This window comes from Rhinolophus sinicus, linkage group LG03, assembly GCF_036562045.2.
Source record: "Rhinolophus sinicus isolate RSC01 linkage group LG03, ASM3656204v1, whole genome shotgun sequence".
Lineage (NCBI taxonomy): Eukaryota > Metazoa > Chordata > Mammalia > Chiroptera > Rhinolophidae > Rhinolophus > Rhinolophus sinicus.
In genome coordinates, this window is record NC_133753.1 from 175,962,625 (window position 1) to 175,988,669 (window position 26,045).

The 26,045-nt window shown below is 36.5% G+C and overlaps 1 protein-coding gene across 6 annotated transcripts in view; it reads left to right on the forward strand.

The window, feature by feature from the left end:
- RANBP3L (RAN binding protein 3 like) overlaps nucleotides 1-26,045 on the forward strand; it is a 44,916-nt gene that overhangs the window by 4,068 nt on the left and 14,803 nt on the right. The window contains exons 2-8 of one of the 6 annotated variants that reach the window (XM_074329001.1): nucleotides 18,991-19,049; nucleotides 19,900-19,939; nucleotides 21,111-21,188; nucleotides 23,283-23,323; nucleotides 23,894-23,963; nucleotides 24,052-24,123; nucleotides 24,458-24,597. In XM_074329001.1, coding sequence (XP_074185102.1) covers nucleotides 18,991-19,049; nucleotides 19,900-19,939; nucleotides 21,111-21,188; nucleotides 23,283-23,323; nucleotides 23,894-23,963; nucleotides 24,052-24,123; nucleotides 24,458-24,597 — 500 coding nt within the window. The other 5 variants (XM_074329002.1, XM_074329006.1, XM_074329005.1 and 2 more) reach the window with 5 other exon arrangements.

Genomic DNA, 26,045 nt, shown 5'->3' on the forward strand with positions numbered 1-26,045 from the left:
GAGGGGCAAAGACCAGAAGTACGTTTTATTATATCACACTTTGGCCATGAGTTTCTGAATGTGTTCTGTTTTTAGTATTAAGACAGTTTTCTGGACATCAAGGAATGTACACACAGAAGTCAAAAAACACAGACTAATACCCTCAACCATTTATTTATTCAATGCATTTTTACTGAATACCTACCAAGTACTGGATGCTCTATGAGACCCTGGAAATGCAAAGATGATTTTCTCCCAAGGTTGTTTTCTATCATGTCTTTTCTGAGGGGTTCAGTAATAAGAACTAAGTTAATGATACTTTTTCAACTTTTTCAGGTGAGAGAAAAAAATGATTCGATTTCCTAGTTTTCTGGCTTTGCTGCATTTATCTGATGATGTTTGTATTTTAGCCATACTCCTTTAGAGGGTTTTAGAAGGCACTGAATCTAGCTGAGAACTTAGTAACAATAAATATAAAAGCTAAGCTGTGCCTGGTTACCGTGCCATCAAATTTGATCTGAATCTAAGCCAGATAAATTAAATTACATTTAGATTGTTGTGAATGCACTGTTTCCCTTAAGTATATTCTGTGAACATTTGTGGATGTACTTAATTTAGAACTCTTAAAGAATTTGTGTTGGGGATGAAGATACAGCCGTGAGAAAGGGAACCTAGCAGTATTGTACAACTACATAATGCCTTTTTTATGAAAAGATAACATGAGAAAAATATACATGTTATGCTTCTTAAAATTACATTTGTTTTCGCTTTCCTTTTTTCTGATTCTAAAGTAATGATACTGCATAGACAACATGAAATCTTTTGGGTGATACGTAGTTAAATGAACTAAGATTAGAGGAAGAAGACCACATATTTCTGTTTTTCTTCCGCTAAAAAGGAGCCTTAGAGACGCTCAAATGACTTTTGTTCTATCTGCAAAGCCATTATTGGCAGTTAAAGGCACAGATTGGTAGAAACAAATATAGACCATTTAAAAATAATTAGGAATGAGGAGAATTCATGTTCTATTAGACTTTATCATGTTCAAGCTTGCCCCCAGGACAGGAATCTTTTCCATAACAATCCTCCCTAATAATTGGCACATATGTGAGGATTTGGAAAATATGTATAATGACTTAAACTTCATTTTCCCACATCATACTCATTAGAATGGCTGCTATAAAAAAAATAGAAAACAACAAGTGTTGGCAAGAATGTGTAGAAATTAGAACTCTTATGCACCATTGATGGGAATGTAAAATGGTGCATCTGCTGTAAGGCAATTCCTTAAAATTACCGTATGATCCAGCAATTCTACTTTTGAGTATATACCCAAAAGAACTGAAAGCAGGGACTGAAACAGACACTTATACACCAGTGTTCATACCAGCACTATTCACAACAGTCAAAAAGTGTCTATTGACAAATGACTGGATAAACAAAACGTGGTATGTACATACAATGGAATTTCTTCAGCCTTAAAAAGAAAGGAAATTCTGACACACGCTACAACATGGATGAACCATGAGGACATTACACTAAGTGAAATGAGCCAGCCACAAAAAGATAAACACTGTGTGACTTTACTAATACAAGATATCTAGTCATGCATAGAGACAGAAAGCACAATGGTGAGTTATTGTTTAATGATACAGAGTTTTCGTTTTGCAAGATGAAAAGAGTTCTGAAGATTAACTACACAACATTGTGAATGCAGTTAACATTACTGAAATGTACATTTAAAAATAATTCAGGTGGTAAATTTTATGGTACATGTATTTTACCACAATTTTTTTTAAAGCCATAGCTGCTCAAAGCTACCCCTAGTTACATTTCTGAAATTGGACTTAAAAAAAAAAAAAAAAAGCCTTCATTTTCATTTTTCTTACATCACTTATGTAAAAACTCCAAAAAAATCTGGAATAGAAGAGAACTTCTTCAACCTGATAAAGAACTTTTTTTAAAAAACTGACAGCTAGTATAGTATTTTCACTATTGGTCAAAGACTTAACACTTTCCTATGAAGATCAGGAAGAAAACTATAATCATTTCTATTCAACATTATGGAATAGGACTGGAGGTCCTAGCCAGTATACTAAGTTAAGAAAAAGAAATAAAAGGCTTATGTGTTGGAAAGGAAGTGGTAAAACTATCTTTATTCACAGACGATTGATTGTGTAGAAAAATCCTTAAGTGTCTCCTAAAAAAATATAAGACCTAATAAATTAGTTTACCAAGGCCACAGGATAACAGCATACAAAGTAGTCAATACACACACACACACACACACACACACACACACACACAAAGTATTTCAATATATTAGCAAATAATAATTGGAAATTAAAAGTTTAAAGTATTCTTCTAATAGAAAAAAAGGAAATACTTATGGACTAATTGAACAAAATATGTGCAAGACTTGTACACTTAAAACAAATAAACATTGCAGAGAGAAGCTAAAGAAGATTGACCTAAATACACGAATTGGAAGGCTCAATATTAGTAAGATGTCAATCCTCTCAAAATTGAGAGTCAAAGCCATCCCAGTCAGAATTCCAACAGACTTTTTTTTAATTGACAAGCCAACTTAAAATTTAAAAGGAAATGTAAATGACCTAGAATAGCTAAATCAATCTTGAAAACGAAGAACAAAGTTGACAACTTACACATTTGGATTTCAAGGTATAATAATCAAGATGGTATAATATTGGTATAAGGAAAACTGCTCATTGGAACAGAAGAGGGAGCCCGGAAATTGACCCATTCATATATATATATATATATATATATATGATCAGATAATTTCTGACAAAGATACCAAGATAATTCAAAGGGGGGAAAATAGTCTTTCCTGTAATGGTCCTGGAACAAATGGATAAACACATTACTAAATATGAAGCTCATTACCTACCACGCACAAAAATTAATTTGAGATGGAATATGACTAAAATACAAAAGCTCAATCTATGAAGCTTCTAGGAGAAAACATAGGAAAATGTTTTCACAAAATTAGATTAGGCAGTTTTAGGACAGAACAAAAAGTTCTAATCCTAAAAAATAGGTAAGCTATCAACATTAAAAAATATCAATTCTTTAAAGAAACATTAATAAAAGAGAAGACTGTAGGAAAATATTTATGACACATTGATCTGATAAAGGATTTGTAATCAGAATATGTAAAGAACTCAGCATAAACAATTTGATTAAAAATGGGCAAATGATCTGGCAGACACTTCAAAGAGGATGTAAAAAGGGCCAATAAGCACATCAAAAAATGCTCAATATAATTAGTCATTAAGGAAATGCATATTAAAACCACGGAGATACCCCATCACATCATCAGCATAGCTAAAATTTAAAATACTGATGACACTATGTGTTGGGGAGAATGTGAAGCAACCAGAACTCCCCTTCACTGCTGTGAAATGGTGTGACCACTTTGGAAAGTAGTCTGGAAGTTTCTTATATAGTCAAATCTACACCTACCGTCAGCTAGCAATTCCATTGTTAGACATTTTCCCAACAGAAATAAAGATGATATAGCCATAAAAAGCTTGCACAATAATGTTCACAGCAGATTGTATTCCTATGAGCTCCAACATGTGAACAACCCAAGTGTTTTTAAGCAGGTAAATGGATAAGAAAATGGTGATATAGTCATACACCGGAATGCTACTCAGTAGTAGAAAGAAATGAATTTCTGATGCATGTAATCACGTGGATGAATCTTAAATGTGTACAGCACTTTGGGGGTGAAGACAAGAGGCTGACCTTGTGGGATGAAGGAGCAAGATCATGGCCAACGTGTAACACACACTCCAGTGTGCCACCACACATGGCTAGTGTGCTCCAGCAATAGCGTGCATTTTAATCCTTGTTGATATGCTGTGTATGGAAGGCCATGTACTAGGATGCTGTGCACAGCTTAGATGGTAAGTTCCCCTAGGAGACCTATAAGATCCCTTTCAAAACTAAGATTCTATGATTTGCCCATAATTATTTCATTCACATTGAACATGTACAAGTTTTTTGAGTAAGCTGGGTTTATGTCTGGACCACACCACAGCACTAATATATCACTTTTAAACAAAGCATGTTTGTAACGTGCCTGTCCTATGTCAGACACTGTTTTAAGCACTTTTCTTATGTTAGCTCATTTCTTTACAAAAGCCTCATGAGGTAGATAACGTCAAGATCTCATGGCTGGAGGCTTCAGCCAAGATGCTAACCCAAGAAATCCGACTCCAGAGCCTGTGCTTTAACCCATGTTCACTTCCTCTTAAGGGGCACAAAATATATGCTCAGCTAAGTAAAGGGCCTGACTAGATGGCTGGCCTCTGAACTCAGTTTGTGGTTCAGTTGTTTAAAATGTGTTGTTATTGATGTCACCAACTAATTTCTATGTAAACTACTAACCACATTTAACTGTCTCCCAAAAGGGTGTATTTGATGCCAAGTAGATGAGAATACACAGCTGTATCAGTGTAAACACATCAGCCTAGAGCAAGTGGCCTGCTTCTAGCCTAAACAGAATCATTTAAATGTAAATAACTGCACAGTCTACCTCCTGTACACTGCTTGCAGTGTGAAAGTTAGTGGTGTGTCACTTTTGGAACTGGACCGGTGTGGCCTTGGAGAGATGGTTTGAGTTTTGACAAAAGAAGCAAGCAGTATCCAAAACTCCAAATTTAAAAGGGGCTGAATAATAGTTATTATTATATTTGACTTTTTCATTTAAAGACTACTCAAAGTACTGGCTCAATCATTGTATTAAATCATTAACTTGACTTGAAATCTTAACATTAGGCAAGATAAATTTCACACCTGTGTTTATTTTTCATGAACTCTGTTGGTAAATCTGGCATAATATCCAAAAGCCAAGATTAAAAGTGCAGTAGATACTTGTGTTTAGTAAGAAACTACATTTCTTCTGCCCAGTGGCCAGATATCTCACCCTCTGTGGATGACAGTAAACAAGTAAGAGGTCATAGGAGTAAGATCCATACTTTTAACAAGGGAGGAGAGTCCGAAGATATCTTTTGATACTAACTAAAGAAACATCAAAAGAACATATAAATCATGCATCTGTGAGTTGAGCCAGGAGGACAGGTGTTAAATTGGAACTGAGGAGGCAGGACTTGACCTATACATTCAAACAGGAGAGAGAGGGAAGCGCTTTTGTAAAGCTGTATCACTGTAGGATGGGCTTCAGGTCCTGAAAGGACCCCAGGCTGACAGGACACAAATTCTTTTCCCTCAGCAGATTCCAAGAAACTACCAGGCCTCCGAAAACTACAGCTCAGTAACTTGATCATTCCTCTGTAGTAGGGATCCAGCTAGATGGAGAAACCATGCTTCAGACCTCTGTAATGACTGGTTTAAGTAATTGGCACCAAATCTTTTCTTGTGGTGATAAAAGGAGGTAATTCATAACAAGGAGGGTTGTTGCCATCTACAGAGAAAAAAAGTAAGGAGAAAGTCTTTGAATGTTGGAAATGGACCATTTTGGTCTGCAAAGAAATTAAGTTGCAGATAAAGATTTGTGTGTATGTTTTTATAAGCTGAGAATGGGTAAGGCACATAAGCAGCCCTACAGATTATGAGGTTCTGTTTGTTTAACAAGATCGAACTTTGTTGTAAGGAGCTTCATTCTCAGGTATGGATTCAAGTTTTGGTGTTATTTGCCACATTTTCTTTTTGAAAACTCAATAAGCTAGAATTAATTAGTAGTAGGATGTTTTGATAGTGGGATGAAGCAACTGAGTAGCTTTAGAGGGACTTGTAGAAAACAACTAGCTACAAATTTAATGGAAAAAATATAGAAAACAAATCTGCAAAAAACACCCTAATTGATGTGCCAAACTTCTTTCTATCTTTGTGAACATTGTTCACATTTTAAGGCTTAAACTCACAATGCTGTTATTGTCCATTACCAAGTTCATTGCAGGGAATTAATGCTTCCTAAATAAATCAATATTTTCTTGCCAAGAAGTTCATTCACGTGATTGATCTTCATAAGTCCCTGAATATTAGGGCTCCAAAGACCACATAGTACAATTGATTTTACGTATTAGAAAACGGAAACCAGAGGACAGAAGTAACCTATTCAAAGGTAGTAGTTAATGCAGAAATCTGCGACTACACCTCCAACTACATCTATCTAAGAATCTTATGACATAAGGGCCATCATTGTTAAAAGTTTCTAAAATGGTTTAAAAAAATTAAAACTAGATAAATGAGTTTTATCTCATTTTTTAAAATATTCATAAAAGAGTATTTTGTAAAAAGATTATTACATACCTGGTATATAATAATCCTAATATTAACCATGTAGTGAAAATGTTGAGTATATAAGGGAGGAGAGAAAGGAGAAATGGGAAGAGTGGAGGAAGGGAAATATGTGTAGGGAGGCAAGGAAGGTGGGTGTTAGTGAGAAATATGGAGCCAAATGGAAGCAAAGAAAGGAGGAAGAGACAAATGAGGAAAAGATGACTTTTACAAAAAGGTCCAAAATGTGGCACATACATACCGTAGAATATTATTCAGCCTTAACAAGGAATGAAATTCTGATATGTGCTACAGCATGGATGAACCTTGAACACGTTATGCTAAGTGAAATGAGTCAGACACAAAAAGATAAATATTGTATGATTCCACTTATATGAGGTAACTAGAATAGTCCAATCATAGAATCAGATAGTTGAATAGTGGTCACCGAGGGCTGGGGAGGAGAGTAGAATGGGGAGTTAGAGTTTAATGGGTACAGAATTTGGGACGATGAAAAGGTTCTCTAGATGGATGGTGGTAATAGTTAACACATCAATGTGAATATACCTAATTCACTGGACTATACATTTAAAACATTTAAAATGGTAAATTTCATGTTAGGTATATCTTTCCACAATAAAAAAAAAAGACATCACATAATTACAGTATCTCCTCTAATCCTTTTGTCTTGTCTTGTCATAATACTTCAATGATCATGATAGCCTGAAGGAAAGAAAATAAATAAATACAAAGCAGCGTTCTCAGTTTTCCTGAGAATTTTTCAAGTCATATAAATTTATAAAAACGGAAAGTTTTTCTCTTGTAATTTTCTTTAGTATGATGAACAAAATGTTTCTGGTAAGGTTTACAAATTGCTACCTGGCCTTTACTCCTCCTGAACTGGTTCTAAGTCAGTGCAATAACCGTCTGTGCAGAACCACCACCAGCAGGCAGCTGGTTATTCCTGCTCTGTCTCTGTGCCCCAAGGGCCAGCAGGCCATTTCAGTGAAGGTGAACGGCAGCCTTCCAGGCTCTGCGAGTGCCCGAGAGGAGAATGAGGTCCAGGCCTTCTGGCCTGTGAGCGCCTTGGGTGGCAGCTCTGCTCCTTTCTTCCTGCCTACACCTCCGAGGTCTTGTTCTGAGTGGGAAAACATTCACTTATTCCTGTGGAAATGGGAAAACAAGGGGCGTCTTCTCCTGCTTGCTCAAAGGCTCAGGACAAAGGGGAATAAGTTTAAGGAAAAGTGATTTGGAATTGGGAGAAGTAGCAACCAAGTTTCTTCATGTGTCCTGTGTCCTTGGACTCAATGAAGAAGTTTAAAAATAATGTGCTTCTTTACTGAAGAGGAAGAGCTTAAATGTATCTGAATTGGGTGTATGAAGCTACATATCAGCTATACCGACTTATGAATAGTCTTTGTGAAGAGTGATTTAATTCTTACTAATAGGATTATGTTGTGTCAAAATCACCACTAAGGTAGCAGTACAGAAAACACTAGAGAATTGCTTAACATGAACTCTAAGGACACCATTTTAAACCTGTACATGTGCCTGCTCAATATTATCTTCAACATGCTGTGAAACCTAGACTCTGTTTCCTCCTTCCTCAGCAGAATGGAGAGACCCATTTCTAACATAGGGAAGCATTTTCACACTGCAAGTTAGTCTGAGGGGAAAATATGTGATTTATGAATGCTGTCAAATAAAATATGTATTTCCAAATGGTATTGAGTTGACCAAGCACATCTCAGGACATAGTTTGCATCTTGATTACCTCATGGGCATCAATGAAGGAACAGAGTAGAGCAAGCACGAGCAGCTCTTGCTGGCGTTATCCAGCCACAAATCCCATATTTGCATTTGCTGCTTCTAAACATATTCAAGAAAGCAAAGATTGCAAGTAACTGTCACAAAAGCACACAGTAGTTTCATTTATAGATAAATCTAATAACACCTTCAAATTATGGAGAAATGGGTATGCTCTGTCAAAGGTAATACTTTCTTCTGAGTTATTTTTGCCAGTGGCTGAAAAAAATTTTGACATGGAGATTTTGAATTGCTAGATTCCTCTTTAGAGTCACATACAAACAGAAAATGGTAAAAATAAGTGAAGCGTCTTGCAGTGTTTACAGATGGCAAAAATACAGGAAGACTCACACAGCCTGGGATCACACCTCAATCAGGCTTGCACAGACCTTGGAAGCAGGAGAGCTTTCATAGCCAGAGCAGACCACAACTTCAGAAGAGAAGAAGCTGTAAAATAGTCATTTAACCAACAATAGAAACCAGGAGGGTGTCTTTCTTACGGGAAAAAAAGCATGAAATTGGAGTCTGCTCTCTTGCGTTTTAGTCCCAGATCTCGAAGTCCTAACTGTGTGACCTTGGGCACATCTTGTAATTTCAGAGCCTTAGTTCTCTCGTGGTACAAGGGTTTAATAACTTACCTCTTGAGGATCATGTCATGTAGGAAGAGCTGCTGTTCACTGAGCATTTTGTATGTGCATTTTACCTAATTACCTTGTTTACTCCTTACAACGATTCTATGAAGACATCCTAATATCCCCATTTTACAGAGCAGGAAACCTGGGTTCAGTGGGATCAAATGACCTGCTGTAGCTCACAATTACTACATTGAGGAGTTGGAATTTGAATCCAGGTCTGTTTTTCACCAAAGCTTAGATTTTTAAAATTATGTATTCTGGCTCCTACTTGCCATTCATTTAGTCACCAAAGACTAATATATTTAAATATGTTTTATAATAGGTAAAATATGATGTAAGCATAAGATTTTATATTAAGCCCATATATAAAAGAAGCATCATGGGATATCAAAAGGGTCTAACTTTTCATACTACTTCTTCAGGTCATATTAAGTTAAATATTTCAAAAGGCAAAAGGGTCAAGACTAGTCATGACATGTATAAGCATGTCATATGGTAGCTATTGTTTTTATGAGGAAAGAACAAAGAAATAATTTAAAGAGTAATGTTTTGACATTGGAACAATAGTAAAATTTAATGGGCTATGCTATGTCTTTTTAAAAAGTCACTGATCACTTCCAAATATAGCGCAGACTGCACATGATGACCGTATCATTTGGGATCAAGTACAGAACACTCTCCAAACGATAAAGCCACTTTCTTCCAGCATCACTGCATTTTGATGGACAGTGATTTTGCCAGATGTTCTATACCAAATGATTTAATTAAAGTTCTCTGTTTTTTGAATCTGTGAACTTCTGTATTTATAAAGACATTAGTGAAGTAAAGGACTTTAAGAAATGAGAATTTTTCTTCAATTATAGCTGCTGCAAATCTCCAGATTCTAAAATGCAAATGAAATGAAGTCACCGGCGATAACCCATTACCACATGTGTATGACTGGATTATAAATTCAGCAGCATAGTTTGGATCTGAGGTTGGAGGGAGAGGGCATCCAACACAGAATTTTTCAGGGGCTTCGTCCTACCTCCAGGAGTGTAGCAAGGCCTATGCTTGATACGACCTCTGAATCTCCTTGCTTCTTGCTCACATCGGAATCTTTTATTATCTCTATGCCTTGGGCCTTCGTTTTTCAAAATTGATCTGTGCCTAAATCTAGACTCATGTACAAACAAGTGGAGAAAAGAGTCTAGAGTCTTTGGAGCTTAAAATGAATAGATCCCTTGATAATTATGGATTAGACAAAGTTCTGAGTGATGATGATTGTATTCAGTGAACTCAGAGAGAGTTTTGTCATCGTCTCTGATTTCCTATTCTGAAATGATTCCCATGCTGAAAATGAGTGATTTCTTTATCAGCATGGTATTGACGAGAAGAGGAATAACTTTCCTTGTTTTATTCTAATGTTACTCTTTTTTGTCTCTGTGTGTGCCTCTCATGATGAATTAAAACTAGAAATGCTAGATTTCTTAGAGTTGGCAATTTATAACTTAATTTCCAACAAAAACTTAGAGCAGTTCGAAAAATTCAGAATTGCATTGAAAAGGGCGAGTGTTTCCCCCTTTTATTTCATATACTATATTTATAGGACACAAAATCATTTGTAACTTCAGCAGGGATGACCAGGGCTGGACTCATTCCAGCAGGTTCCATTCATCTTGTGTCTCAAGCTGAGCTAGTGCTTTGTGAGGCAGCCTGGAAACTTCTTGTGTAAACCGCCTCATGTCCTGGTTATTTTACCTTCAAGTCAGTACAAAATACCGCGCACACTAGGAACAAGATTGTTCACAGTTTAATGTCACTCTGTGGTCCTACCATCCCTTTCTTTAAAGACATACTTTTAAAATATTTTTATGCGTAATTTGTGGTTTATTTCATTCCTTTTGAATTTTTTACAGAGTTCCTCCGTATATGGCTAGAAATAAGTACAGAATGTCCCATGCTTGTGGTTCTCTTGTGAATTGGTCCAGATTCCTTTTTCTTCTGGGCTACAATTTGCCCTTTCTTAAACTATCTTAGAATATTTTCACATAGTTTTGAGTTTTTGTTTGTTCTTTTTTTAAAAAAACAAAAAATTAAAATTGTGATTCAGACACTCTGTGTCTCCTCTTCCTGGGGCTCCATACAGAAATTAAGGTCACCAACTATGATTTGTCTATATTTTCTACAGAATATACCATTTTTTACATTGAGACTTCAGATGTTTCCAAATTCTTGTTGAAGAATCTTAGTACTATGACAAATGTTTTTGATGTAGTTTGTGGTTCCAGGATAAATTTTTGCTTTGCAGAAATGAATGTCTTAATTAACAGTAAATAATCTCAAGCAGAGACATTTTCTTACTTTTTTTTTTCTTCAGGAAGAACAGTCAGATTTCAGGTACATTGAATCATTAACAGTCCTGGTGTGTGGTTTGCATCATAATTCTTTTCTTGTTAATTGTCAGGTTACTCAGAATACCTAGAGATTTAGTCACTGATTCCAGGAGTTTCCACTGCCATCTTCCTAAATTTGGTTTCAGTCGAGAGAAACCTGGAGGTGCTGAGAGGAGTGCTTCTCAAATACATATACAAATCACCTGGAGTTCATGTAAAATGCAGGTCCTGATTCAGTAGGTCTGAGGTGGGGTTGGCGAGTCTGCATTTCTGGCAAGTTCTCAGTCAATGCTGCTGCTCTGTCTGGATCACATTTTGAGGAGCAAGGATCTCTAAGGCTATTTATGGGCCAAGGCCTGAATTCAGAAATTTCTTGATGTTAAAAGAAAAAAAGAATATGAAAGAAACGTGCTCAACAAGGGGAAGTGAGAAGAAAACTAGGGGGCAAGAATAAGGTAATGAGTGAAGGGAAGAAGAAAGGCTTTGAGAAACAAGGCATTTCTTCCAGAACGAACAAGAGTATCAGGGTGACCACACAGGACTAGAGAGGAGGAGGGACGAGAATCTCACTTATATTGAGTGTCTTCTGTGCAACCTGTATTTTGACATATCTCTGTATGTTTATGTATGTATGATGGATGGATGTGTATGTCTGGATACAGATAGAGGTATGTATGTATACGGAGGATGGGTGGTTAGACAGGTAGATAGATGATTGATAGATAGATAGACAATAGATAGGCAGATAGTCTGCTTTATTCCAAAAAGGTTTGAGGAGGAAGTTGTACTAGTAGCTCTCACATGCACACATTGTTTCAATCCTAACAACCCTTTAAAAATATATACAGAAAGAGGAAAAATCTGAGGCGTGGAGTAATTTTTCTTTTTAGCACAGCTCTAGGACTGTGACGTCAGAGCTCCAAAACCCATACTTTGACCCGTCAGAGAGCTGGACACAAGTGAAGGAGGGTGAAGAGGTCAAGGGTATAGAGGACAGTGGTGGAGACGGGGGTGAGACAGTGCACCAGGAGAAGAAATTAGAGAAGAGGATGTGGCGGAGACACATGGATAAGTCCAGGAAGAAGGAGAGAGAAAAATGCAGGGCCTGCCAAGGCTGCAGTCCAAGTGGATAATTCCAGCCCTGCTTGCAGTTAGACGTGACCCATTTGGCAGCACCTGCCTCTCTGCAGCAGGGCTATTGTCATTCTCTTTTGTGCCAAGACTGTTTTCACAACTGTTTTGTCCCTGGCTAGAGTCACCTGGTTCTAGCCAGTGTAGAGAACTCGCTTTTCACCTTCCCTAAACGACCAAAGCAGCAAGAAGGAGTCTGCAGGACTCTATGTGGGAGAAGTTGCGTAGCAGAAACTTGGGGCCCCTGGAAGCTGGCTCCCATTCCCACTCGGACTCTGAGCTGAAGGTACTCCATCCTCAATCTCTTCCTTCTCTTATGGATATGCTTTTGGCTCAGTAGATACTTTCAAATGTCCTCCTCTGAGATGATTCATCCAGAAAAGCCTCTAGTTAGTTTCCAGGTTGAAATAGGTTTATTTGTTAGAGATTGAGTACCAATTGAACATGTGGAAATAAAGGCTAAGGATGAGACCTGACAACCCACCCGAAGTTTGGGGGAGTAATTAGGGCATATATTAGAATAGGGAAAAAAAAGAAGTTTATATTTACTGTTATCACTGACCATTAGAGCACTTTAGAATCCTGAAGAACAAAGCTCTTACATATATGCATAATTTTCTACCTGAATTCTTGTCTGGAGACTTGGAGGAGTATTTTGAGTAAAAGTGAAGGACAAGAACATGGAATGCCTCTCAGAAGTTTAAAAGGAATTGTAAAGAGCAGATCTTCAGTTATTCTGGGGGAGTTTCCATTGCATTCTCAACTCATCTTGCTTACACCTTTATTTCCATATATTTTTATGCAAAGAAGAGTTAAGCCCAATAAATAAGATATTGTATGCCAATAGACAGTATAACTTAACAAAAAGTCTATTTTTGGCAAGGACCATGAGATTTCTCCTTTAATTATGACCCTATTTTTAAATTTAATTTTTATTTTTTAAAATGTATATATTTTCATGTGGCTTAAGGGATCAAATGGTTCTACAAGATTTTTGGAAAAAACAACAGTCTCCTTCTTGCCCATTTCTTTGCACCCTTTTTTCTTGGTCCCCAGAGGCAACAGCATCCAACTCTCATAGCTTTCTTTAGGTCAGGCTCAGTGATATTTCTTTCTTTTTTTTTTTTCCTTTTTCATTTAGGCACTATTGATTTACCACTATGGAGAATTTATATCCCCTCCACAGATTTCTCTGGACCCTACAATCACTACCACCAAACACCTGTATACTTTCTTTCTTTATTTTTTTAAGGAGGGTGCAGCTCAAAGTTGCCCATGGAGGGATCGAACCGGCAACCTTGGTGTTAGTAGCAACATGCTCTGAGCAGCTGAGCTAACCGGCCACCCATATGCATACTTTCTATTGCCCCATCTTTCCAAAATCGATGTATCTTACAATTGATTAGCTCAATATCCAGTATTGACATCACTGTGACTGTGAAACTACTGCAATTATTTCACAACAGTTCCACTTAAGATTTATGATTCCTTTCTTGCCCAACTTTTTGTTTTCCCTGGATTTAATAATTGTGTCATATTTTTGTTTTGTTTTCTTAGTTCTCCATCTATTTATTATCAGTCAAACCCCAAACTCTCCTCCAGTCACCTAAATATCCTTTCAAAATATTTGATGACTTGACATACTCAACTAGTTTTCATCCCATCTTTTTGGAGACTTCTTTCCCGGAGTCTTTTCAGGGACAACACCGATCTGTGATTGGAGTGCCGCTGTCATTCTGGGATATGCCCTCACAGTCATCCCGGAGACTGCCCTCATCCCTCTTGTTTCCTGGATCCTGTTTCTTGATCCTTAGTTTACTGGCTCTTTTGGTAGAGCATCTCTTCCGGAAGCATTCTGAGAATGGGTATGTGTGTGATACGTATTTTGAGATCTTGCAGTCTCGATAGTTTATATTAGTGTATAATTCTAGACTGGAAATCATTCCCCTCAGAGTGTTAAAAGCATTGCTCCTTTGATTTCTAATTTCCAGTGTTGTTGAGAAACAGCGCATTCTGATTCCTGACCCTTGGTGTCCTAAGATTTCATGATGTGCACTGGTAGGGGTCTATTTTTATGTATTGTCCTGAACAGTGGATGGGCTCTTTCAATCTGGAAATTTATGTCTTTCAATTTGGGGAAATTTCAAAGTCTAATTTCTAAAAGCTTATTCTTGTGCTGTTGTTCTTTTTTTTAAAAAAAACACAGCATTCTGTTTTTGCTTCATGGATGTTTCATTTTTATGAGGAATATATATATGTGTGTGTGTATGTATATGTATATACAGAGGGTACCAAAAACATGCATACACATTTTAAGGAAAAAACTATTAAAATTGTAATACTCAGTATATACTGATAACAAAAGATGGATACAAGTCACGTTTGAGTTCTGCAATTACGAGAGGTGCTCAAAGTGGTTACTATCAGCGTCCAGACACTTCTGATTACGGGGAACTACTGCTTGAGCAACATTGACCAAAGTGTCCACTTGTATACATCTTTTTGGCACCCGCAGTGTGTGTGTGTGTGTGTACATATGTATGTATGTGTATATTTAAGAAAAGGGCACTCCTTAAAAGCTGATTGGTGTTATGTGTACCTGAGTTGGCAAGTCATCATCTGGGTGACCATTCATTGGGGAATTCCTTTGTCAATATCTTTAAATCTTTTCTTTTGTGTTGGTTAGACTCTCCAGGGAAAAAGCTTCTAATTTCCTGCCTGGAGGTGATAAACCTTCCTGGCAGCATTCTGTGAAGAGTGTAGAAAGAGAGCTAAGGGCCCCAACACTTTGTATGCATGGTAGGGAGAATACTGGCTCTCTAACATGTCTGTGTCCTAATGGCCAGAACCTGTGAATGTGTACCTTCGAAGGTAAAAGAAACCTTGCAGGTGTGATTAAGAGACGGATCTTGAAATGGGGAGATTACCCTGGGTTATTCAGGTGGGCCTGATGCAATCACAAAAATAAGCAAAGAAGGAGGGGCACGTGTCAGAGGCAGAGAAGGAGATAGGACAGCTGCAGAGACTGGAGGATGTGGGGCCACAGACCACGGAGTGAGACGGCCTGTAGAAGCTGGAAAAGGCGAGGTAGTGGGTTCTCTCCTGAGTTCCAGCCCGTTTTAGACTCTGAGCTCCAGACTGTAAAGTAACAAATCTGTACTGTTTTAAACCACTAAGCTTGTGGTAATATGTTATAGCAACAATGGGAAATTAATATAGTATGTAAGCTTTCACCTAATCCCCTTTTTTTCATTATAGAACTTCCACTTGAAATGGCGCCTGATATTTTATCTTTTCTATGGAATAACTGTCCAGTCTTCTGCTGGGGTAGATGGGGACAGACAGTTGCTTTGTTGCTGCATAGATAAAACTTCTTCTTTTCAGCCAGACATCACCTCTGACTCCAGAAGTACTTAGCAATACCAATTCCTGGACTTTTGGTGGTTCTCTGGTGGGATAAACTATGTTACTTTTGGGTGTCCCCACTGATAACTTAAGGTTCAGTTTTCCTGGTCTAAGTCAGTTACTACTCATCCTTTCCCTTTGCAGCTTTCCAAATTTTCTTGCTATTATTTGTCTTCGGTTTTCCTTGTCTTTGTGGTGTCTTCCCTAACCACCCCTCCCCATCAAAACAAATAAACCCAACCCTTTATTGTTATTTCATTGTGATTTGCAGGAGGGAGTAGAAGTGTATGTCAATCAACTTTGACACAGTTTCAAAAATATAAGTGCCATTATTTTTATACTGCTTTCTCCTTGGCATGGTGCTGAATTATATATGGTATACATTTAGAACATGATAGTTTATAGGTAAAGTTGTATATGATATATGTCACAATGACAGGTGGGAGTTAAGATCAATAATTTTGTAGGAGGGAGCCTGGGTTTAATTAAAAGCTTTGCCACTTACTAGAGGCATGACTTTGAGAATGTCACTCAGAGCTTTAGTTTCCTCATCTGTAAATAAGTATCTGTAAATATGGTAGAAACCATCTTTAACCTATAAAGTGACTGAAATTAAACTAGACGAGATGATGGATAAAAGCCTCTGGCCCACAGTGCACCTCCATTGTGGAGCAGAACGACAGGTGAACTGATACTGAATTATATTGACAGTACTTTGTGCTCTTTCTTGTATATAACAAGTATTTAATAACAGCTGTGGGATGAATAAATGTCTCCTCTTAATGAACTATTTCAGAAAACAACACTGAATATCGACATTCATTAAGTGCTATATGAACCTTAAAACAAGCAAAGCATCAAAATTAATCTTTAGTTCTTAAGTTTCTCCTCCCTCATCTCCATTCCTTTTAACAGAAGACTGTATTTTAAATTTTTAATTACTTCATTTGCCTCAAAAGAATTCATAGATGTAAGATTAACAAAGAAATAAAGAGCCATCTAGTCAGTTCTTCTAGAATTTAGACTCTCAGTTATTTCCTGTCTCTCAACCCCTTCCCCCTCTAATCTGTTTTCCACATAGCAGGCAGCGTGATCTTAAAAAACAAAATACATATCAGAGTGAATCACTTCATTGCTTTAAATCTCTTATTGGCTTCCTATTTTTCTTGGAATAAAAGCAAAACTTGGCACAAGCTCCAAGGCTTTGCGAAGCTCCAGCCTCGTCTTCAGCTTCAGCTTGTGCCACTTGTCTTTTGTCTCTTACCTTTCAAAGCGCCTCATACACAGTCACCCCTCAGTACATACTTGTTGAATAAATGGGTTGATTAATCAATAGATTAGAAAGAATAAAGGATAAATTTAAGACTATATAAGTTCAAGGACTTTGCTTTTGTTTTCAAATTTTCCTACTGGGTCAGGGAAGAAAACTGATATGGACCCAATGGCTTGATAAATGCTTACTTTGGCTTTGGCTTTGGAGCCAAGAGAATTGCTTGGGAGAGAGGGAGAGAATCCAGATGGAAGCAGAGGTAGGAGATCTGCTTTCTGACTAGTGTGCTGGGCAGTGTCAGGAAGAGGAGTGGCTGCACTGACCCTTCAATCCGACAATACCTAGACCACACCACAGTGGCTGGCACAACAGAAAATCTTCAGTCAACATATACTGAAATAATGAATAAAAATGGCCTTCCTACATTACCATATGTCTTCCAAGCTGCAAGTAATCCTTTGTAATTTCCTCCTTAATGCTGCCATTGATGATTGCTTTTGCCTATGTTTAGCTGAATGTTTTGATAGAGGGAAAGTCTTGTTAGGCCAAGGTTAGGTCGAATCATGATATTTTAAGAATGACTATCCTAAGTCCAGTTCGGAAGAGGCTTATTATTAGTCTAATTCATAAATGTTCCCCTGCGTATTCACAAAGACTATTTCCTTTCAAAGGAAAGAGATCCCTTTTCTTAAATCTAATGTAATTTCTGGAAAAGGAGCTTATTCAAGAAAGAACAAAGAATTGAGCCATAGTTTAATAATGATGGGATTACCAATATGTTATTGAGCATATTCTACTGGGGCTCACTTGGCTCCAAGGGCAGACAGTGCAGTAAGTACTTGCAGGAAAAGTGAACATTTTACCTCATTGGACTGAAAAATGTTTACATGGCCCCAGGAGCTTAGCAAAGGGTGGTCTGACGGAGTTGATGACACAGACTTACAGGATAAGATTTTGGGGAACTGGAGAATGCCTTTCTGGCATATTAAAGATATAATTGTCTGATAATTCCTTGAAATTCCTCAGCTAGAAGTTTATTTATTCAGCCTAGGGATGGCAAATTACCTCAGCTTGTATGTCAAGATGAAAAATATTGGTGATGGCTGCTAGGAACCTTGTAATGAGAAAAGTTCTGAGGTCATATTTGGGCTCATCAAGAAAGTATTATCATAATTTAGCAAAGTCAGGTAGGAGTTTTGCAATGAGATTGGTGGCATGTCACATATTTAATACCCCCTTTTAATGCCCTTTTTTGTTTATTTTGTTAAAATCTAACTAATTAGATCTAAAAACCCCCTTGATCTTCACATAAACTCTATGAGGTAAGTACTGTTATATTTTTTTTCAGATGAGGAAACTAATGTACAGACATATGAAGCTTCCTAAAGTATAAAGCCAATTACTGGTGAAACTTATGTTTGAACACATGCCTGCCTACCTCTTAAGAGCCATATAATTTTCCCTAAGAATTCTGGAGTGCTGATATTTAAAGCTGTTATCACTCATTTATACCCTAGAGTGAATGAGTTTCTCTCTATTGTCCTACGTCACATAGGAAAATATAAAAGATTAATAAAGTTGGCAGGGCTGAAGACAAACTTTAGCTACTTTATAACACTAAGACTGATTTTCAGTCTAAATATTGAAAACTTAGTATATGGCTAAGCTAGTCAAGGAAATATAAATTATTTCTAGACTATTTATAAGGACGGAATACAGTACATCTATACATTTATACCTTGAGATCAGATCCAAATAGAAGTTCTATTCCCAGATGTGATGTTCTACCCCTCGGACTTTTTATTCTAAAAATAGAGATATCCTGATGAAATTCTAAAGGCAATTAATTGCAAGTCTGTTTTCCTTAAACACTTAAAGTGTGTTCTTTTAATGGGATGATCTACTTATGGAAATATATTAGTATCACTTTCCCCAAGTAGTTATTTCTGTAATTAACTGTTAAAGTTATTTGTAAATATGTAATTTATAGTATCCACATAAAACAATTTGGACTTTACCCAAAGTCAGAGGGGAAAAAAAAAAAAAACCTTCAAATATTTTCACTTGGTGTTAGAAATGTCAGAATATGATTTTACTCCTTGCCTGTTTTTTTCTTTTACAGAAAAACCTGTTATTGCTCAACCAATATTTGTTTTTGAAAAGAGAGAACAAACTTTTAAGGTAAGTTCAAGTAACTTTTCTTTGTTTGAGTTTTACTTTGACAAAGAAAATTGTATTTCAAAAAGCTAGCTATACTAAACGATATCACTGTTGAATAAGTTTATTTTCTTGTTCTTCACTTAACAGAGAATATTTATATGTGAATTTACTGACAGCAATTTGGCTGAAATGGGAAGCCAGTAGCCTTGTCTTGAAGCCATGTCATTTTTACTAAATTATGAGCTTTTTTTTTTTTGGAGTGATTTGGAAAGGGGAGGAAGTGAAAACATTAGGAGGGCTAAGTCTCTTCATGGGTCTCCATCACTGACTCAGCCTAAAACTGGGTAAAAGTAAGTTGTAAATTGCGATATTTGATTTAAAAATGGATCTTAAGGACGCTATCTGATTTTTCGGCATCATGCTAAAATCACCTGCTTTGAAAGACAAACGATAAGATTAGTAGCACTTTCACTTTAGCTTAATTAGTATTTTCTTGTTATCCATTCTTGTTTGTGCAGGAAATTTACCCTACTACCCACAAAACGAACTAAAGGAAAACTTAATTCTAAAGCCCTTGTTTAAAATCAAGTTCCTGGGCCTCACCCCAGGCCAACTGCTTCAGCGTCCTTGCTGTTTGAAAATCCTCATTTTAAACAAGCTCCCACAAGGGACTCTGCAGTCAGCAAATATAAAACTGCTCTATTGACTTTGGTTTTTATTGAATACGTGCCTAGTGAGCAACAGTGAGTGGCTTTGTCCGGGCCTAGCGAAATAGACCTGGCTTTTGAGAATCCTCTTATAAAGTGACTAGGGTGGAAATCTGATGTAAAAACAGCCCTCAGCTCTCATTGGAAGTTTTGTTTCCTTCCAGAGACCTGCAGAAGAAACCCTGTGTGAAGCAGCAGAACATGGTATGATTTACATCCTGTATTTCAAAATCAATCTTTATACAAAGAAAATAAGCAGACAACAGCATTTTGGCATGGGGCACAGACTATGTAAGACTTAATGGTCCTTTTTGTGTTTAAACATGAAAGTACTATGTGCTCACACATAATAGAATATACAGATGTTGTATAATGAAGTTGTACACTTGAAATTTATATAATGTTATTAATCAGTGTTATCCCAATAAATTTAATTAATAAAGATTTCAATGGGAAAGTGTAGATTAAACTACATTAAAACTGAAAATGAGGACATTTTGTTAAAACATGAGGACCATATTCTTCAAAACAAAGAAAGCCTGAGCAACTAATCCAGATTAAAGGAGACTAAAGACTTGTGATATTCAAATGCTATATATGATCCTGGACTGAATCTTGGACTGAGGAGAAAAATGCTAAAAGGACATTTTCAGTCAATGGACAAAATTAGGGTTGGTGGGTTAGATAAGAGTTTATTGTATGTTATGTTAATTTTCCTGAAGTTGATCATCTTACTGATATAAGGGATGTTCTTATTCTTAGAAAATAGTCATTGAACTATTTAGATGGAAGGTGGCGTAATACACACAACTTAATCTGAAGTGATTCATAAAAATACGTACAGAAATAGAGAATGATAAATCAAGTGAGGCAAAATGTTAACAATTGGTGAATCTGGCTAAGGGGCATGTGAGAATTCTTTGTAATATTTTTCCAACTTTTTTGTAAATTTGAAAATATTTCCAAATTAAAATAAAATTCAAAAAAACAAAACATGAAAGTAGATTTGCTTTTGTTTTGAAAGATGACGTGATAGTCCCTGAGAACAGTAATGTTAGCAACTCTAAAATCCCATGATTCTCTACTGCCTGTGTCTTAACCTACCCAAAACATTCTCTGTATAATCTCAGAATTTGTACTCAATTTTCTCCTGAAGCCACTCGTTTCTGATGTTTTCATACTAGGATGATAAGCCTATTGGTTTAAAATCACCAAGCTTTTAACCCTAACATTTCAAATTGTGTTTCAGAAGTTAAAACGTTATCAGGTGATAATTTATGTAGACAAAATGAAATTCTATTTATCTGCCCATATCATTGGTTGAGGATAATTTGTCATTGCAATCATTTCACCTTTCACATTGAATTTCTTGCAGAGTGTAATGGTTTTTCAAGAAAGCGTATACGGTCTTCATCTTTTACTTTGCATTCTACAGATTCTCAGTCCCGAGGAGGTAGGCATATCCTTAACTGCTGAGTGTTTACTGTTATGTTTACTGAGTGTGAAATTTTAAAGAAACTTTTCAAATGGATAATGTTTAAAAGTCTACCCATTGGATAGTGTTTACAATATATTGTTAATGAGAACAGCAGGCTATAAAATGGATTGTACAGTGAATCACTATTTAAACAATAAATTTATCAACATTGGAAAAAGTCTGAAAGGACATAGCCACAATGTTAGCAATGGTTATTTTAGGTAAAATTACAAGTGATTAGGGTTTTTCCCTCTCTTTGTATTTTGCTGTATTTCCAAAGTTTCTGCATTAAGTATGTATTAGCTTTGTAATTAGGGAAAATTGCCATTTTCCCCTAAGTAACCATCCACTTAAATAAATAGATGTCCGCCTTTTAAAAAGACACTTTATTCTAAGCACTTGATCATGTACTACTGTATTCTGAGTAAATCGGTCATTTAGTTTGCTACACTCAAAGCATTCCAGTAATTCATTTTATTATCGATTGCATCATGCTCTTCCTTGTAATACAGCAATTTATGTCATGTCTGTCTCCTCCACTGTAAATTCCTTGAGGTCATTTTCATGCCCAATAGTGGTGAGCACTCAAATATTTACTGAATTGAATGGAAATTAATTTATTATCTTCAGCAGAGGTACAGTTTATTTTTATTGATAAAAAGACAAATATTTTTTTCTAAGTTAGTGATATAGAAAATTTTCTGAAACAGCAAAAAATCCAAGTCCAAAGAAACACAAAACCCACTTCCGTATTCACTTCAGTTTGCAATCTGCTTTTAGTGTGAACCTTGTCCCAGAAGCAGATGAGATCATCATCCTTCACTGAACTCCCAACCTTCCCCCCTTCTGGGCCAGGTAATAAAGAGTTTCTAGAACCTTAAGCCTGACACGCTTTTTAAAATCCATTCTCATAAATGATGATCTTCTTTTCTCAGGTGCCATAAAATGCTGACATTTTAGTGGCAAATAAAACAGAAGTCTTAGCAAAGTATGTGTACAGACAGCATATCTATTTATTTTGGTAGAAAGTTTGAATCTGATGATTTTTTCTTTAGGATTTCATGTTTATGATAGCAATATGTTGTATAAGGCAACCCTATAAAATAACTTGCTTTATTTTCTTATCCTCCATTTATGCAGTTTATAATATATACATGGTATTCACAATATGCAGTTATGCTTTAGATTTTTACTCTAAAGTTTATGATTTAGAATTATATTTTAAAGTTTAGACTATGATTCCTTTTGAACTTTTCACTAATTAAAACATTACTTCTTTTTATTTGAAATTTGTAATGCTTTGCTCAGTAAAACTATTTTATGTAATAAAATATTTGTAATGGTTGGAACATTTTCTACATTAAAATTTTTTTAAAAAAGATTTTATTGGGGAAGGGGAACAGGACTTTATTGGGGAACAGTGTGTACTTCCAGGACTTTTTCCAAGTCAAGTTGTTGTCCTTTCAATCTTAGTTGTGGAGGGCACAGCTCAGCTCCAGTTCCAGTTGCCGTTGTTAGTTGCAGGGGGCACAGACCACCATCCCTTGCGGGAGTTGAGGAGTCTAACCGGCAACCTTGTGGTTGAGAGCCCACTCTCCCATGTGTGGGAATCAAACCGGCAGACTTCGGTGTTAGGAGCATGGAGCTCCAACCACCTGAGACACCGGCCCGGCCCTCTATATTAAAATGATGATTTATATTCTTGTGTGTTTTTGTTTCTACTGAACAACCAACTGACTTTTCCAAGTTAAGTTTACCACTAAGAAATAAAAAATACAAACTATTCACTTTCTTTTAACTGATCCCCATCTACCTGGAACCAGTGAATATTCAAATTAATTAGTTATTCCAAGCATGACTGAGCAACAAGATGTCAGACACTTTTCAGATACACAGGAGATACATTCTAACTCAATAGGCCCCCTCTAATCCCTACTGACAAATTCCATTAAGAGGAATAGGGGTCCTAATCCTAGAGGATTTGTTTTATTATGTTTGTGCAAAAAGCAAAGGGATAGCTTTAACTTATCTAAGAATGTAACTCCTTCAATTCTTTTTTTGTTAAATCAGACACACAAAAAGAAAGAATGAATAAAGGAACATTCATATCAGTAAGCACCATTTCATTTTCTGTTGTGCAGAATATTGGTAGTGTTGGAATGGAGAAAAATAGTAGTTTTATATGGTCCATTGATTGTTGGCTTTCAATACTACAGATCGTAAAAACTTAGAATTAGAGAAGCAATCCTACCCCAACATTTATAATGTGTTATAATACTTTGAAGAAGCGGTTCTTATTCTTTTCCTCACCTCCATTAATCAAATGCTCAAAGGTTGCTGTCTGCAATTTGCAACGAAGAGGTGATTTCTTTGGAATATATACTAATCCCATACATAGAAAAATAACCTAGCATAATCATCATCTTTACTTCTCTCTTCAGGTATCATTAGAGTGGGGAGATGGGCAGAATTTGCTGACAGTTTTATAACATTCCATAAGAAATACATATTCATGCTCACATAGGGTTCATTCCCAATTTAGATTTTATAATCTGTAGAATTTGTCTCATTACTCTACTTCATGATTCTAAAGACTGCCTGGCCTGTTAGTGACCTAATGTTCACTTGCACGTGTGAGAGTAAGCAGAACTAGGTAGCAAAACTGTCTTGCCGTCACGCAGTTTCCGCAGAACCAGCGCTGTCATGCGCCGTTGCCTACTCCTCCGTTAGTGCCAACACTGACATCTACTGGTGAGTTCCGCACAAAACTGTTAAAATCCAAATGTGGAAACGGACCACTCTCACAGATGGAAAATTTTCTAAATATTTTTTCTTACAGTGAAGAAAAACAATGTTTTCATGACACCAACTCTTGAACAAAGGAATGTTGACATAAACAGTGCCAAACGAGGTATGTAGTTTATTACAAAAACCTCAGAAATTACATTTTGCCATCTATATTGTAATCTGCATATGTGTGTGATGGGGGTATGGAGGCAGGGCTGAGTGACAAAACATGAAGAAATGTATTTGGTAAGCTATGTCCCATGGTCAGAATAAATAGTTATTGGGTAAAAGCTAGGCCGGGAATAAGGAGTAGGTGATTCACTGGCTATTTTGACTTTGATTAGTTAACATTAACCCCTCATGTAATGATGACTTGAGAAAATAAGCATTCGTCAAAAATATGGAGGAAGAAGTCTTTCACTAGTGATATATTGACCCATTAATTCTGTTCTCTTAAGGTCCTGTCAGACATTCTGAACATGTTCTAAGACCTGCTATTTTGCAGCCACCTCCAGCTCAAAGGTGTGAAAAAGTAAGAAAAAAATTTGCACACAATGCATTGGAACACTGCAAGACTCAAGAAAAAGCAAAAAATAACGTAAGAAAACCTCCTATGGTAGGACTGACCTCAATCCCCCGTCCTTTCTTTTAGTAGACTGTTGTGGGCCCCACATCCAGAATTAGGGGTTGTGTGAGGTTTGTGCTGGTGCAGAATCAGCTGCTAAGCTGGAGGAACACCCAGAGTAGGCAGCAAAAAACCCTCAGTAACCTCATTAAATGTATTGTCTTAAATTGGAGAGTTGCTCCAAGAAACGATTGTTGTGGTCTCTCCGAAACTGTAAAGCTGAGTCCTGTGTAGTGGGAACCTTTGTGGTCTTGTCCCAGTGCACTGATGCTTGAGAATATGAGGGGGCGGGGGCTGGGAGTCACAAGTCAAAAAGTGACAGGGACTTTCTGCATCCCCAGCTGGTCAAAATCCTAGTGCTTTTTTGCTGCTCTAGGTCACACCAGGGATCCATTCCAGACCCATTTCATGCATAACAGACAGGAGAAGGCAACTACCTACACAGTATAAATGGGAGGGCTTGGGGAGCCTCTGGATACAGATAAGACTTCTTTCCTCCAACTGTGTGGGGGGGCTGAATCACTTGCCGTGGCCTTTCTAAGGAGATACTCATTTTGCTCAGGCCAGGCAGATACGGGTTTGCTATAGTTCTAGCTGTGTCTTCCAGAAGCAGACACTTGAGAGGATTGGGACACAGGATTGTTCGTTTGGAATCTGAGAGTTAATTTCATCAGTCATTTTGTTTCCAGCTAAACTATTGAGGGTTGATCACCAAGTTTTGTTTCGCTTTTCCATACTGAATACAAGGACAATGACACATGGCGGGTTAAAAATACCAGTGATTTCATCAATTCAATGAAAATAATCAGAATGGTACTAATCCTACCTCTGCCACTATGTATGTTTGCTTTCTTGGAAAGAAGTGCCCAACCTTCTCTTTTTATTACTGAAGTGAAGAAGTATTTCTAAATCGTTTTCTTTGTAAGATATGATTTCATGAGACCCATTGTGAATTTTCAAAATCGCTTTATCATTTATTCATGGTTTAAGATGGGATTTTTTTTAAGTAAAACATGTTTTAAATTTTAAATCAGTATATTATTAAAAGTGTTTATTTAAAAATAACTTAATAATCATCACCATATTACTTACATTCTTTTATCTAAAAAGTGATGTATGTTGGTTTTTTTAAGTTTATAAGGAAAAGTATGATGTGTTGACTAATCTATAAAATGTTATTATATTGTATTTGATTTTGGAATAGCATGTACCATATATTATATATAAAAATTTTTATTGCATGTTATGATATCAAAAGTAGATCAATATTTCTTCTTTGGCACAATTTTTTAAAATCTTCATTGTATATTTTAAAAATAAAATTTAACATATTTCTTGCATTTTCTTCCTAAATGATTAAGCATAAGAGAAATTTTTAGGCTATTGTTTGTAAGCATTATTTCTTGCATAACTTATTAAGG